Source organism: Peromyscus eremicus, chromosome 13 (assembly GCF_949786415.1).
Source record: "Peromyscus eremicus chromosome 13, PerEre_H2_v1, whole genome shotgun sequence".
NCBI lineage: Eukaryota > Metazoa > Chordata > Mammalia > Rodentia > Cricetidae > Peromyscus > Peromyscus eremicus.
Genome location: NC_081429.1, coordinates 4,419,132 through 4,433,014, shown reverse-complemented (window position 1 = coordinate 4,433,014; position 13,883 = coordinate 4,419,132). Strand labels below are relative to the sequence as shown.

The 13,883-nt window shown below is 48.1% G+C and overlaps 1 protein-coding gene across 1 annotated transcript in view; it reads right to left on the bottom strand.

The window, feature by feature from the left end:
• Trpm8 (transient receptor potential cation channel subfamily M member 8) overlaps positions 1-13,883 on the bottom strand; it is a 70,534-nt gene that overhangs the window by 15,132 nt on the left and 41,519 nt on the right. The window contains exons 17-20 of the mRNA XM_059278151.1: positions 12,655-12,746; positions 11,794-11,935; positions 10,448-10,619; positions 7,201-7,378 (exon numbers count right to left, since the gene is read on the bottom strand). Coding sequence (XP_059134134.1) covers positions 7,201-7,378; positions 10,448-10,619; positions 11,794-11,935; positions 12,655-12,746 — 584 coding nt within the window. The remainder of the gene's footprint in view (positions 1-7,200; positions 7,379-10,447; positions 10,620-11,793; positions 11,936-12,654; positions 12,747-13,883) is intronic.

Genomic DNA, 13,883 nt, shown 5'->3' with positions numbered 1-13,883 from the left:
TGCCTGGGCTGAACTGGCCATTCAGACTCAATGAGACACATTTCGTGTTTTCCAGATCACGTAGGGCAGGACCTGGAAGATGAGGCCATTTGCAACCCTTCATTGGTTTCTCCACAGCCCTGAGAAAGACTAGGAACAGCGAGAGGTACAGACCGGGACAAGGCCGTGGAGCATCACATTTTGTGTCCATTTGGCCCAAGGCCCTTGTGAAGACAGCCTGCAGTCCCTACCTCTGAGGCACATGGGCAGGGCCTGTGAATCACAGCTTTGCCTTTGTGCTATCCTTCTCCACCTCAAAGAGCCCGTGTGTCACTGTCTTATTTCTTCCTCTGGAGCACCAAACTTCCAGGCCCTTCCTGTCAGAACAGCAATTTCCTCTGCACCTCATGGGCAAGATGACCCCCGGGAGCAGCACTCCTGAGAAATGGTGAAAACCTGGATTCACCTCCCATGAGGCTTGAAGGAGCTAGATGAGCACCTAAAAGCCAAGGTCCATGACATCAGCTTCCAGTCTGTTCTTTTTCTTTTAAATCAGCTCCAGATTCAGTCAAATAGACATGGGAGTCCTCCTTTGGAGGCTGATAATAAAGCATCAAATTGCTTTACCAAGATAATTTTTGTATTATTTACATGTATTCATGAGCGTGTGAGTGTGTGTGTGTGTGTGTGTGTGTGTGTGTGTGTGTGTGTGTGTGTGTTTATGTAAAACATAGATCAAGCTCAGGTGTTGTTCCTTGGGTACTGTCAACCTTTTCTTTTGTTAAGACAGTTACTTTGACTGACCTGCAACTCACAAGGTTGACTGAGTAGCCGAGCCCGGGGATCTGCATGGGACTGACAACTGTGCTGTCGTGCCTGGCTTTTAATGTAGGCTCCGGAGCTTGAACTCAGGACTTCAGGCTTGCAGAGCAGGCACTTTACCATCTGGGCGACCACCACAGCTCTCTGATTTTTTGTATAGTCTTTAGAAGTTGGTTTTAACTTCTGTAGAGAAGAGGCTAGGTTCTGCAAAGAAAGGCCCTCTGTGACTGATGTGTGGAAATGCCTCTCAGTGACACAGGCATCAGAGTGGCTTGGGGTTAGCCTCACCCACACCAACTCAAGACCATGTTCAGTGTCTTCCAGGTGATCACTGGCCATCTGCGTCTTCCTCAAGAAACCCTAAAACCTGCCCCTCCACACCACCTCTCCAAGTCCCTGTTAGGAAGGTATTGTCCCTGTCAATATCTCCATGGGCTCCTGGTGGGTAGTGGCAGTGAAGGTCATCTCAGGACCAACTGAGTACCGTCTGGGGAGCATGACAGGAGAGAGGAGAAGCAGAAGCCCCTTGGAGGGAGAAACTCGCTGAGATCAGAGATGTTGCTAGCCTTCAGCAGATGTTTGGGATTCAGATAGCATTGTGCACAGATGAAATCCAGATGTACATTAAAGGGATAACATGCCATGACCACAGAGCAGAAGGATGGTGGAATGTTTACGACATTGCTATAATCCATCGTTTGTGTGATGCATCGTAACTCCAGATCAAAAGGGAAATACTTCAATAGTTACAGGAGAGTCTTGTGGAACACAGAACGTCTTCTTGTGATTAGAAAGGGAGACAGAGAAGGAATTGCGGGGAGGATACCATCCACAAGGTAATAAAAAGAAGGGAGACAATTCACAAAGGAGACCTGTCACACAGTGAATGAGCGAATCTTTACAAGCCTTCCCATATAGCAAAAAGTAGTCATTGAAAAAAAATCACAGAAAAAAAACCATTTGCTCACAGCCCTAAACAGCTAGAAATAACAAAAACCCCTGTGAGCCCCACGCAAAAAGAACCACAAAAGTTTACTGACAACTACAGATACTTGAACACTGTGAATATGCCACTCCTTCTGGAGAGTAGGAATCCAGTTTCTCCTAAATAATTCCACAAAGAGCCACAAGATATTTTTTTCAAAAGGAGAAAGAAGAAAAAACTCACAAGATGAGTGTTGGGCTCCTTTGTACAATTAAATATGCACGAAAAGCGAGGCGAGTTTTGAGTAAGAGTAATGAGGGGAGAACTTGTTCAACAGATGTTTTAATGACTTAAAACACCAAACTTCAGTAATGAAAACCATTTGGTAGTAAAAAACCAAAATAGAAAGAGTGATCAAATCAGAATGCACAGTCTGAAAAAAAAAATTATAAAGAAAAAAATAGATGTGAAAACAGCAGCAGGTTTTAGAATAAATTAAAATCCAAATAGATTTCTCAGCTAGATTCCTTTCTCAAAGATTTATTTATTTTTGTTTCAAGTGGATGTGTGTGAGCCTGCATGAGTTTATGTGCACCACGTGTGTGCAGGAGCCCACAGTGGCCAGAAGAGGGTGTTAGAGTTCCCAGAAAGGGAGCTAGAGACAGGTGTGAGCCACCACCTGGGGGATGGCAACTGAACCCTAGTTCTTTGCAAGACCAGTAAGCACTCTTTGGTTCTGAGCCATCTCTCTGTCCCTCAGCTAGATTTTTACCCAACAAGTAACCCCTTCAATGTGTTACAGAGGACTAAGGCCCCTCCTTCCCAAGCGCACCAGTAATGTCCAATCAGAACTGCTTCTGTTCCCAGGGATAGCCTTGGCTCTTGAGCTGTGTCTGCCCAGCATGTACATTTGACATGTTTGCTGTCTCCTAATCCCCTTTCATCATTAGCATCAATGTGCTTCAAATCAACTAGAAGATGTGGATGAGGAGAGGACTCAGTCTTAAGAGCATATACTGCTTTTAGAGAAGGTCCAAGCTTGCTTCTCATCATCCACATTGGGTAGCCCATAACACTGCTTGTAACTCCAGCTCTAAGGGATTAGCTACCCTCTTCTGGCCTCTGTGGGTACCTGCACTCACATGCACATACTGCATACTGCTACACACACACACACACACACACACACCCCAGACATACATACACACACATACACTATACACACACACCAGACACACACACACACACACACACAAACATTATTTAAAATAAAGTAACTGGAGGAGCCCAAAGCATCCAACACAAAAAGATGATATGATGGTGGTCTGAGGAGATGGAGACTCAAATTGCAGTTCAATCATTGTGTGTTGTATATGTGCATTCCAACATTACGCCATAAGCATGAACAGGCATAGTGCTATGTGTCAGTTCAGACCAGAATAACATCTATTAAGCAACTGAACGGCAAGCTGAAAAAAAAAGTAATGATAGCTATTTGCACTATTTTCAACGTGAAGAGGTTTTGTAAGAGGGACAGGAAAGAGTGAATGGGGCTCTGAAATAGATCAGAGAAGATCTCGAAGGATGCCACTGATGACGTAAAACAATTGTAACTATCATGATGTGGGAGGTGAGGGCAGGAGCAGGCACAGAACCTCCAACAACCAATGGAAGAGGCGCCAGCGATTCCTTCACCTGCCTTTGAATCAGTAATTCGGTTTAGTACGTGGCGCTGCTATAGAGTAATGCAGCCTAGACTGAACCAAACACAAGACTTGAACTTGAAATCATCCTGCCTCAGCCTCCCAAGTAGAAGAGTTCACAGGACTGTACCACCAGGCCTGATGGTCACTTACTATTTTATTATAATATGTGCTGCCATATTAAATATTGGCATGTCATTTCTTCCAATCACAGCAGGAACTTGACCTGTCTTTGCCTCTTCATTGTGACAACACCAGGAGCCTGGGCCCCCACAATGGCACACACAAGGCACTTGGATGGGAAAGCTCCATAAATATCTGTTATCATTACAGTTAACTGTTGTCTTTTTAAAATCTAAACTCCATTTCCATAGCTTCCCTCAGACCACTGATATCACAACCAAACTTTTAACTTGTGCCTGGGGGGTACTCTTATCTACTTTCCTACATATGGTAATAAATGTGCATTTTTCCTAGGGTACAAGAAGATGGCTCTTAGAAGCTACACCAATTGGCATGGTTAGGGAGTGCTTCTCAGAGCTGCCCGCCAACCTTGGAGCCTGACACCTGCACATGTCCGAGTCATTCCCTGACTCTAGGTTCCCTTCCTTCCTCCCGGAGGGCTGAGTTCAGCGCAGACTCATCACAGACTGGTTAGTGCCTCTGGCTTTTCTGTGGAATCCCATCTAGTCAGTCCCCAGTACTCTAAGACCCCAGACCATCCCCACGGACACATTTGTAATGCAGCTAATGAAGTCCCCATTGTGGGTGCATAAGCTTTTCACTAAATACTGTGATGTGGTCTCACACAGGGGTGACATCCTGGGGCCATTTGCTCAGGGAGCAATCTCCGGACAGCTTAGCACTCATTAGAAATGGGGTGTGAGGGACTGGCTCACAGAACATAGTAGGGTCTCCGCTGCTCTTGGCTCCTAGCCAAGGATCACTGAAAGGAAGTTAAGCCAGGGATGTTGGAAGAGGTGCCCCAGGGGAAGGTGACAAGAGCCATCACACTGAAGCCCTGAGTGAGGTGACAGCTGGGTGGGGTGTAATGACTCCTCCAAAGACACTGACGTAAGCTGAACATGCACCTCCATGAACACACACCTCCATGAACACGCACCTCCATGAACACACACCTCCACGAACACGCACCTCCATGAACACAGGTGCAGCTCTTCGTTACCGGTATCTCTTTAACAGGAAAGTTCCAGCACAGCCCTGATTCCTGTTTCCCAACCACAGGGCAGATGACCAGTGGTTAGGACGAGGTCCTTCCGTGCAGGCAGCTGCTATGACAGCTCCCAGCACAAAGATCCTAAGACCTCTGACAACTCCATGCCGTGGCATTGGCTGCTGGTGGCCCTTCTTCTAGTCACTGTGATCGGACAGGAAGCAAGTTCAGGGAGGGAAGATTCAGTTCATCATGGTATGACAGTGTGAGCAGCTAGGAGCTGGAACTGCCGGGCGGCTTGCTCACATCTCAGAGGACCAAAAAAGAGGGAAGATGGGAATGAGGGTAAAAGGGAGGGAGAGAAAGAAACTGGTACCAGAAGCATAGCTCAAACATGCCCCCAAGGACTCACTTCTTTTAGCCAGGCCTTACTAAATGTTCTGCAGGTTCCCAAAACAGCGCCCCCATCTGGGGGCGGAGCGTTCAAACATGTGCGCTTGTGGAGGACAGTTCACATTTAAACCACAATTTCTGCAGATCTATTTGGTCAGTTTCCCCTGATGCCAGTGTTCTGCTGGCTTCTGCCCATGCTCACAGCAGTGGACAGGCTGTGTGTAATCTTGGAAACATTGCAGGTGACAGGCTAGTTTCTGAGACTCGATTATCAAGTGTGGTGCCATTAACTCAGTGTTGGCTCTCTGGCTCGGGATATCATTTTTAGCATGTGGTTGCTTAGGCAACATTACCTCGACATCTTCTAACCTCTGATTTTCTTTGCACAAGAAATTTGCGACTGTATTAGATGCTGTAGAGCTAAGTGTTCCTAATTTATCTGTCTCCTATATCACAACAATTTGGAAGCATTGGCAGACAGCTACTTGGCTATTTCTCATCTTTCAGATGATCCAAAGGCGTGCGTTAAAATGGTTATGAAAACAGCTATGCCTCTTAGAAGCTTCTGAAGATTCTACCCCAGGTGTCTTTACACTAAGAGCCATCGGGAACATTATTCTTGAAACAGATGGATCGACTCAGGTTGTGACCAAGGAACACTTGGTTTCCCTCGAAAACTAGCTAGCCTCAGAACTAACATTCAGAAGGAAACCCCACCATAACTGGCCATCAGAACCAGATCAACAATCTGCATGTTATAGATTTGTCCCCTCATTCATCGACATTCTAATGCAAACTTTAAATTATAACAGCTGTATGGGTTGTGAACAAATCCGTAAGTTGTGAACCAGTTAGGCAGATTATGTAACGATCATTGAGGCACAATGGAACCATCAGGGAGGCTCCTCACAGCTAAAGACACTAAGATCATTCTGTTTGATCTAGATGCCACTTCAAGGATCTTTCATGCTTCTGAGAAACCCACCACACCTAAACAATGTGGGGCTTAGACCCAATGAAGCCCCGCAAACCCATGGAAGCAAGCCTGTGTGAGCAACCTCATGAGCAACTAGGCAAGTGTTTCCCAGGAGAAGTCAAGACAAAACTGTGCCAGAAGCAATCTCTGATATCTACACATTCCAACTTCAGGATGAATGGCACCCCTGGGACTTTTAACTTTTGGATTATACATCGGAGGTGTTACAGGTTGTTGTGTATGTTACGTATGGTCTTGTGTAAGTTTGTCTTATTTATTTATTTATTTATTTATTTATTTATTTATTTATTTATTTATTTATTGGTTTTTCAAGACTTCAAGACAGGGTTTCTCTGTACAGCTTTGCGGCTGTCCTAGAACTTACTCTGTACTGTACTTACCAGGCTGGCCTCAAACTCACAGAGATCCACCTGCCTCTGCCTTCCAAGTGCTAGGATTAAAGGCATGCTCCACCACCACCTGGCTTACAGTTTGGTTTTGTTTGTTTGTTTGTTTTGGTAGTTTGTCTTATTTTTAAAAAAACACACACACAAGGAACCTTGGAGGTGACTTGCACTACAGCCATTGTCGCAACGTGCCTGGATTTGGAATTACCTAGGAGACACACCTGTTGGGGTGTCTGTGAGAGGTTTAACAGGGGAAGAAGACCCACTCTGAACATGGGCAGCACTAGTTCATGGGTTGGGGTATTTGGCTGAATAAAAAAGGGGAAAGAAAAAAAAGGAAGATGAGCAGCAACATTCACCTCTCTATTTCCTGAACCCAGACACAATGTGACCACCTGCCTTCCACCACCACCCCCACTTCCCACCATGATAGACTGTACCCTCAAACCAGGAGTCAAAACAAACCCATCCTTCCTCTCACTGCCTATGTTGGCTGTTTTGCCACAACAATAAGAAAAGCAGTTAGTTCAGTTGCTCTCTGGAGAACTATGACTCGATGTTAAGCATGGCCTGGATTTAATGGAACTGGTCACGTTGTCTGTCTGTGGTGTCAAATCACTCAAAGAATGGCCTATAGAGTACCCTGTGTTTTTGTTTTTAATACGGTCCCTTTAAGGCCCCCAACCACCAAAGACTACCAGGCTCCCAATGGCCTCTCCTCTCAGCTCCTCAAGGTAGGTGTTACCTCTGCTCACACTCTTCCCGCCTGCCTGTCATAGGCACAGCCCAGAGAAGTCCATGAATGTGTGACACAGACATACCCAAACATGGCGACCAGGAGGTTGACCAGCAGGATGTTGGTGGAGAGCATGTAGATGCACACCAGAGGGATGGTGATCCACTCAGGGAAGCGGGGCAGGTTGTTCTCATCCAGCTCCACACACAGAGGCTTGGACTCGTTTCCCGAGAAGGTGCAGTGGGAAAAGTCATATGTAGTTCCTGTGGACACAGAACCAGGAGGTCAACGAGGCCCCTCTGGAGAAACAAGGACCATGGCAGGCCAGGGGATGTGGGATCAGAATCACCTGATGCCTTGGGTACAACCGTCAGAAATCCATGCCCACCAGACAGCTTCCTTAGCAGCCACTGGGAAATCAGGACTTCATTAAGACTAAGATCAGCCGGGCGGTGGTGGCGCACGCCTTTAATCCCAGCACTCGGGAGGCAGAGCCAGGTGGATCTCTGTGAGTTCGAGGCCAGCCTGGACTACCAAGTGAGTTCTAGGAAAGGCGCAAAGCTACACAGAGAAACCCTGTCTCGGAAAATCAAAAAAAAAAAAAAAAAAAAGACTAAGATCAAAGGAAGAAGATGTCCTAGTTAGCTTCAGTTGTCAACTTGACACAGCCTAGAGTCATCTGAGGGAGTCTCATTAGAGGGGTTGCCAAGATCAGTATGGCCATGTCTATGAGAGATTATCTTACTTGATGATTGACGTGGGAGGGCCCAGCCCACTGTGGGAAGTGCCATCTCTAGGCAGCTGGAAGGAGGATAGAGGTACAACCTAGGATGTATTAGGAGGCTAGCTAAGCATTATCCAGCGAGACAGCCAGCAAGCAGCACTCCTCTGTGGGTCTACCTCCAGGTTCCTGCCTCAAGCTCCTGCCCTGACTTCCCTCGGTGATGAATCATGAGCTGGAAGTGTTGCCTTTGGTCAGCATGTCTTACCACAGCAACAGAAACTAGAACAAGGAGTGTGGCCTTATTCTGTGCTGCAAGAAGCATCCAACCTCTTCAGTCAGTCTGAAGATTCAACCTGCACAAAGCCCCAAAAGGAAGTAGGCAACATGCAAGGAGGCCAGAATCTGAATTGGATCACCCAGAAACAGCTTCCCACAGAGAAACCATCTCGGAAAGAACAGAAGGGTGAGTGACAGCTGAGTGAGCAAATGGGCGGGGACAGGTGCCCAAAGCAGTGGCGGCGGCACACTCAAGGCCCTGTGGTCGTAAGACAGAGAGTTGGGGGAGGAAACTGAGCTGCACGGTATTGCCGGATCGCTGTGCTTATAGCGGAAGTCACGGCACTGTTAGAGGATTGTGACAGAGAGCAATTCTTCACCAAAGGACTGCTGTGGCTGCAGCACACAGCTAAAAGATCCAGAGGACCCAAGGAGAGCTTGAGTAGATGCCAGAGCACTGGCGATAAGAACGCTCTACGTGGGGTTGCTGTGGGATTATGAAAATCAACTAAGCCGGCCGAGCGCCAGCATCTAGGAGTTGTGTCAGGGAAGGTGTTGGGAGTTAATCTTGATTGCCAGTTTGATGGGATTTGCAGTCACCTAGGAGATGTGACTCTGGCCATGTCCACGAAGGTGTTTCCAGAGATTTCGACCCTCAGTATGGGCAGTTCCTTCCCATGGGCTGAGGAAGAGAGCTGAGCATCAGCAGTCCTCTCTCTCTCTCTCTCTCTCTCTCTCTCTCTCTCTCTCTCTCTCTCTCTCTCTCTTTCTCTCTTTCCTATGAATGTGATGAGACAAGCCCCCTCGCTCTCCTACCACCACGCCTTCCCAGCCATAATGGACTGACTGTGCACCCTTGAACTGTAAATCAAGACAACTCTTTTCTTCCTTACCTGGTTTCTGTTGAGTGTTTTGTCACAGCAAGTGACAGTAACACAGGTCTGTCAAGGACCTCAGAGGTCTGACATACTAGGGACAGGGGATATGGCTCAGTGGTGGAATATTTCCCTAGCTAGTATAAGGCCCCGTTTGGTCCCCAGGACCAGAGTGGCATGTCACAAAAAGGCTCTGATGCACACCACTGTGGCCTTGGTGGGAAAAGCCCAGCAGGGCCCTTAGAGGAAGCCCAGGTCTGCAAGGGAGGTGGGGACCTTTTATTTGAACTAGCCAATATGGATCTGTGTGAGTTCAGAGAAGGCCACAGAGACAGAGTCTCTGGCTTTGAGGAGGGCACCCAGCCAGAGCCCCTGTTCTCAGCCCTGACAGCCGGGCTGTGTGGGAAGATGGTGCTGTGCCAGGTGGCCCCTGAAAGAACCCAGAGGATGAAATATGCACACGGCATACATGCCTGCCCTGGCTTAAGTGTTGCTCCTCTGTAGGACCCAACCCACCAGCACAAGGAGCTCTCCTTGAGACCAAGTGCATCACGGTGCCAACTGGAGGGTCCCAAGGGCCTTTCCACCCCTGCATGCATGGAAAAGTCCTGTTTCTCAGAGTTGGAAGAGGCTTCAGCTGAGAGGCAGAGAGTACAGGAGGGAAAATCAGAGGAGCCGAGAAATGCCACCAGCCAGGCCCAGCCCTGGCTCGTGGAGACTGTCAGTCAGCGTAGTTCATACTGGCAGGATGGGAGACAAGAAGTCAGGACTACTGTCAACATCACGAAACCCCTCCTCACAGTCCGCCCAGCACACAAAGTTGTGTATGCCCCGTACCTGACTTTTACAGCCTGAGTATGGGCACACTACAGCCACCATGTCACCGTCAGCCTTACTCCACAGCCTGCTGGAGAGTGAGCTAATGATGGAGGAACCTTCAACCGAAGGTGCTAAGGTCCATCTTCTACATGCTTGTTAGGAATAAATGGGAATCTGGACACTGTGACGTATAGGGAGGTACAGTCGACACATTCCTGTCTGAACCATCAAGGACTGTCCCACTCTACCCTGCTAACTGAGATATGTCATGATTTTTAAAAACTTGAGCATGTGGCTCAGTTGGTAGAGTGCTTGCCTAGCATGCATGAAGCCCTGGGTTCAACCCCCACCATGACAATAACCAGGCATGGTGGCACATGCCTATAATTTCAGCAGGGGTGGGAGGATCAGGAATTCAAGGTCATCCTTGACTACATAGGAAATTCAAGGGCAACCTAGGCTAGAGACCTCATCTCAGAAATACTGGTAAAGAAATAAAAAGACATGAAGACTGAACTGAGAACAAGGTAAGATCTTATTTAGGAGCAAAGAAAGGAGGTGAAAGGATCAGGGACGGGTCCAGGATGCCAGCACCATCACCGCCAGCTCCACCGCTGCCCACACAGAGCCAGGCTTACCGTCCACGTCACTGGGCACCTGGCCAAACATGGCCAGGTAGGGCTCATAGATGACAGAGCGGAAGATCCACCTCCAGCGCTGCTCGTTCTGCCTAAGGATCCCCTGCCTGGCCACGCCGAAGGCCACCATCCACACAGCAAAGAGAAACAGGAAGAAGAACACGTCGATCAGCTGCCGAGGGAGGAGATCAGAACAGTTAGAACTATGCCCATGGAGGCTGGCTACAAAGCCTGGCCGTTTCCAGCCAGCCACGGAGACCGGCAGAGAGAAGTTCAAGGACCCAGAGAGTTTAAGTCACCGAGCTGCCTGGCCACTTCTTTACTTATCTCATACTGACTGATTGACTTAGCTATGGGAGTTAAGACCCTGGTACATGCCAGGCAAGTACCCTATCACTGACCTACATTCCCAACCCTTAGCCACTAATTTAAAAATAGAATATCACCTTTAGGTTTGCAGATGTCTCCAGAATGAAACCCAAACCCTGCAGTATTGCTTGCTGAGCTCTAAAAGCTCAGACACAGCAGCTTTGTGAGGGAAGGTCCAGCTCAAAAACCTCTGCCGGGGACGAGCTGGCTCCAGCCACACCCAGCAATGCTTGCATTCTTTCAACCCCCAAATTATTTTTACAGAATTACTTTTTCAGAAAACAAAAGCAGCCCTTGTGAGACAAGAACAATTTACTTTTCTTTCCTGCTGTGTTTTGCACACACAGCTTGACATCAAGGTGACTGGATGCCTGAGAGGTGCTTGGAGTTAAAACCACACACTCAGCCTCAGCATTGGAAAGGGATGTCCACATGAGCTCATCCAGTGACCCACCTGATTTCCAGACAGAACCAGCCCTGGGGAGCAACAGCCCAGCCTGCCATGTTCTCCTGGTGTGTGTGTAGCACAAACCCGGTGGTGGGGGCCTTTCTCCCACATTGGTATTACAGGGTGAGGGATTTAGGACCCCATCATCTGTAGGCATCTGGCTTACCATTTGCCTCTAGAGAAACGCATTCACCTCCTTGAGCTAGAACAAGCCCATCTATTAAAAATGGCATAAAAGGCCCTCCCTGCATATACTCTGAGGGAGCTGTTCAGACTCAAATGCAAGATGCTACAAAGTATAACTCTCAGGAAACCCCAGTGACTTGCCGGCGCTGTTGGTTCTTTATAGTCCTCTTTCCTAAAATCTCCGCTGGAAGTGGCCTCTGGTAAAAAAACAGTAAAACCAAACCAAACAAACAAACAAAAAAACCCACAAGCTATGCCGTGAACAACATCCTCCCGTCAGCCATGGACTCTGAGCAGAGCAAGGACACAGAGCAGGACACCTGCTGGGGTTGCTGGCTCCTACCATTCGCTGTAGCATTATAATCTTGGGTCCTAAGTTCCGGCTAACGGTAAAAATGTGGATGAGCCTTAGGATGAATATAATGTAATCCAGACAGAAAATGACTCGCCCGGAGTACAAGGAGCTGGTATTAGAAGAGTGGAGCCTACGGAGAGAAAAAGAGAATGTGTGGGACACGACACAGCATTTCACAGTCCACCATGGTGTGTGTGTGTGCGTGCATCCTGGTGTGCACAGCGGGTATCCCACTCTGTGATGTGTGTCTCGAGGTTTGAGACAGGGTATCACACTGAACCTGGAGCTCACCCATTCAGCCAGTGAGCTGCCTATCTTGCCCCAGCCTGGGTTCGGGTTACAGATGGGAACTGTCATCCTCAGTTTTGACATGGGTTCTGTGGGTCTGAACACAGTCCTCACATTTGAATGGCGGGCACTTTTCTGACTGAGCCGTCTCCCCAGCTCAGTTTAGCCTTTGGTCATCTTTTGAGATTTAGTTGTCTTCTCACACACTCTGGCTGTGAGGTTGGACGGGTGACTGCGGGGCCAGCATGCTGGCCAAAGTCACATGCACCTTAAATTAAGTGGGCCAAAATGGATCAACATTGGAAGACACTCAACCACCCCAGAACCTTCTCCTTGGATTCTAATTATGCCCCCCAAAGTCTATTTGAAAAACAAAAAGGGAAATTGTGAAGAACCCAGGGTGGGGAGGAAGGAGTAATTTATGTTGGTCAAGTTGTGTCTCCACAGGGCTGGGGCAATGGCCTCTTGTGGCCCATCCATGGACTTGAGATGTCCAAGATTTTTTTCTCCATCTTTTGTGCCCAAACGCCTAAAGGTAGGAAGGTGGAAGAAGCCACTTACCGGAAAACGATACCCGCTATGAAGTAGAAGATCCCCAGAGTGTCCATAACGTTCCACAGGTCGGTAAAATAATTCACTCCACTCATGTACCACTGTGACAAGAAAGGGGCAGACAAAGAATGGGCAGCTTGGACACCAGTCCTGCAGACTTGGAAACGTCCACTCAGCTCCTCCCAGGGCACTTTCGAGATATCTGTGTCAAGTGAGCCCTACCTACCAGAACCCCATTGTCCCCAGGGCACCGGAAAGATAGCCGCTCTCTTACACATGTGCAGCTGTCAGAGTCGAGAGAAGGGGCTGTGTTCTCCCGTTCTCTCGAAATGAAGCCACAGAGAACGAGAGTGATCTGTGTGGGAAAACATGAAACAGCCGGGTAACTGTGGACAGCAGTGTAGACTGTGCACTGCGCAATTACCAAGTGTCGTCCTGACTGCCGTCACCACAGATTTGTGTATCTACTGTAAAAAATATAATAGAATGCACATAGTAGGACAACTTGATTAGTGAAACCTTTCTAAAATATGTACAGGGAGGGAAGATTTTTTTTTTTTTATAAGTGGTACTTCTTTTTTTTTTTTTTAAGATTTATTTATTATGTACACCGAAGAGGGCACCAGATCTCATTACAGATGGTTGTGAGCCACCATGTGGGTGCTGGGAATTGAACTCAGGACCTCTGGAAGAGCAGTCGGTGCTCTTAACCTCTGAGCCATCTCTCCAGCCCCGGGAGGGAAGATTATTAACTGGACTCCACAGACTAGGTTTGAAGAACTCTAGCCTAGCTGTGCAGCCCTTCCATTTACCTACCTGTTCAGAATCTGGCTACTAGGAGCCCAAGGGCCAGATCCTGGGACAGCTCAAAACAGGGGGCAGTGGATTCAACAAGGTGTGGTACTGATTCCCATAAAAGACGAATGTTCGTGACTTCCCATGAACTCACCCATCAAGTCTCTCTGGATCTCAGCTATCCTGTCTCCTACTGTATCCCAGACCCCAAGACCAAGACAAGGTGGCTAAGGTGCCCATCCTGGGAGTAGTGGGCTTCTCAGATCCATCAATATCCTGCACTCTGGAATGCAGAGGGAGGCAGGGTACACAGCGTGAGTGGGCAAAGGAGGAGAGCATCCTTTGCCAGATCACGATGGAATGGTGAACTCCCCCAGGTCTGGGTAGCCTGGGTCAGACTGTGTTCCACCATGGCTCCCCACTGGTTCAAAGGTTAGGACCCT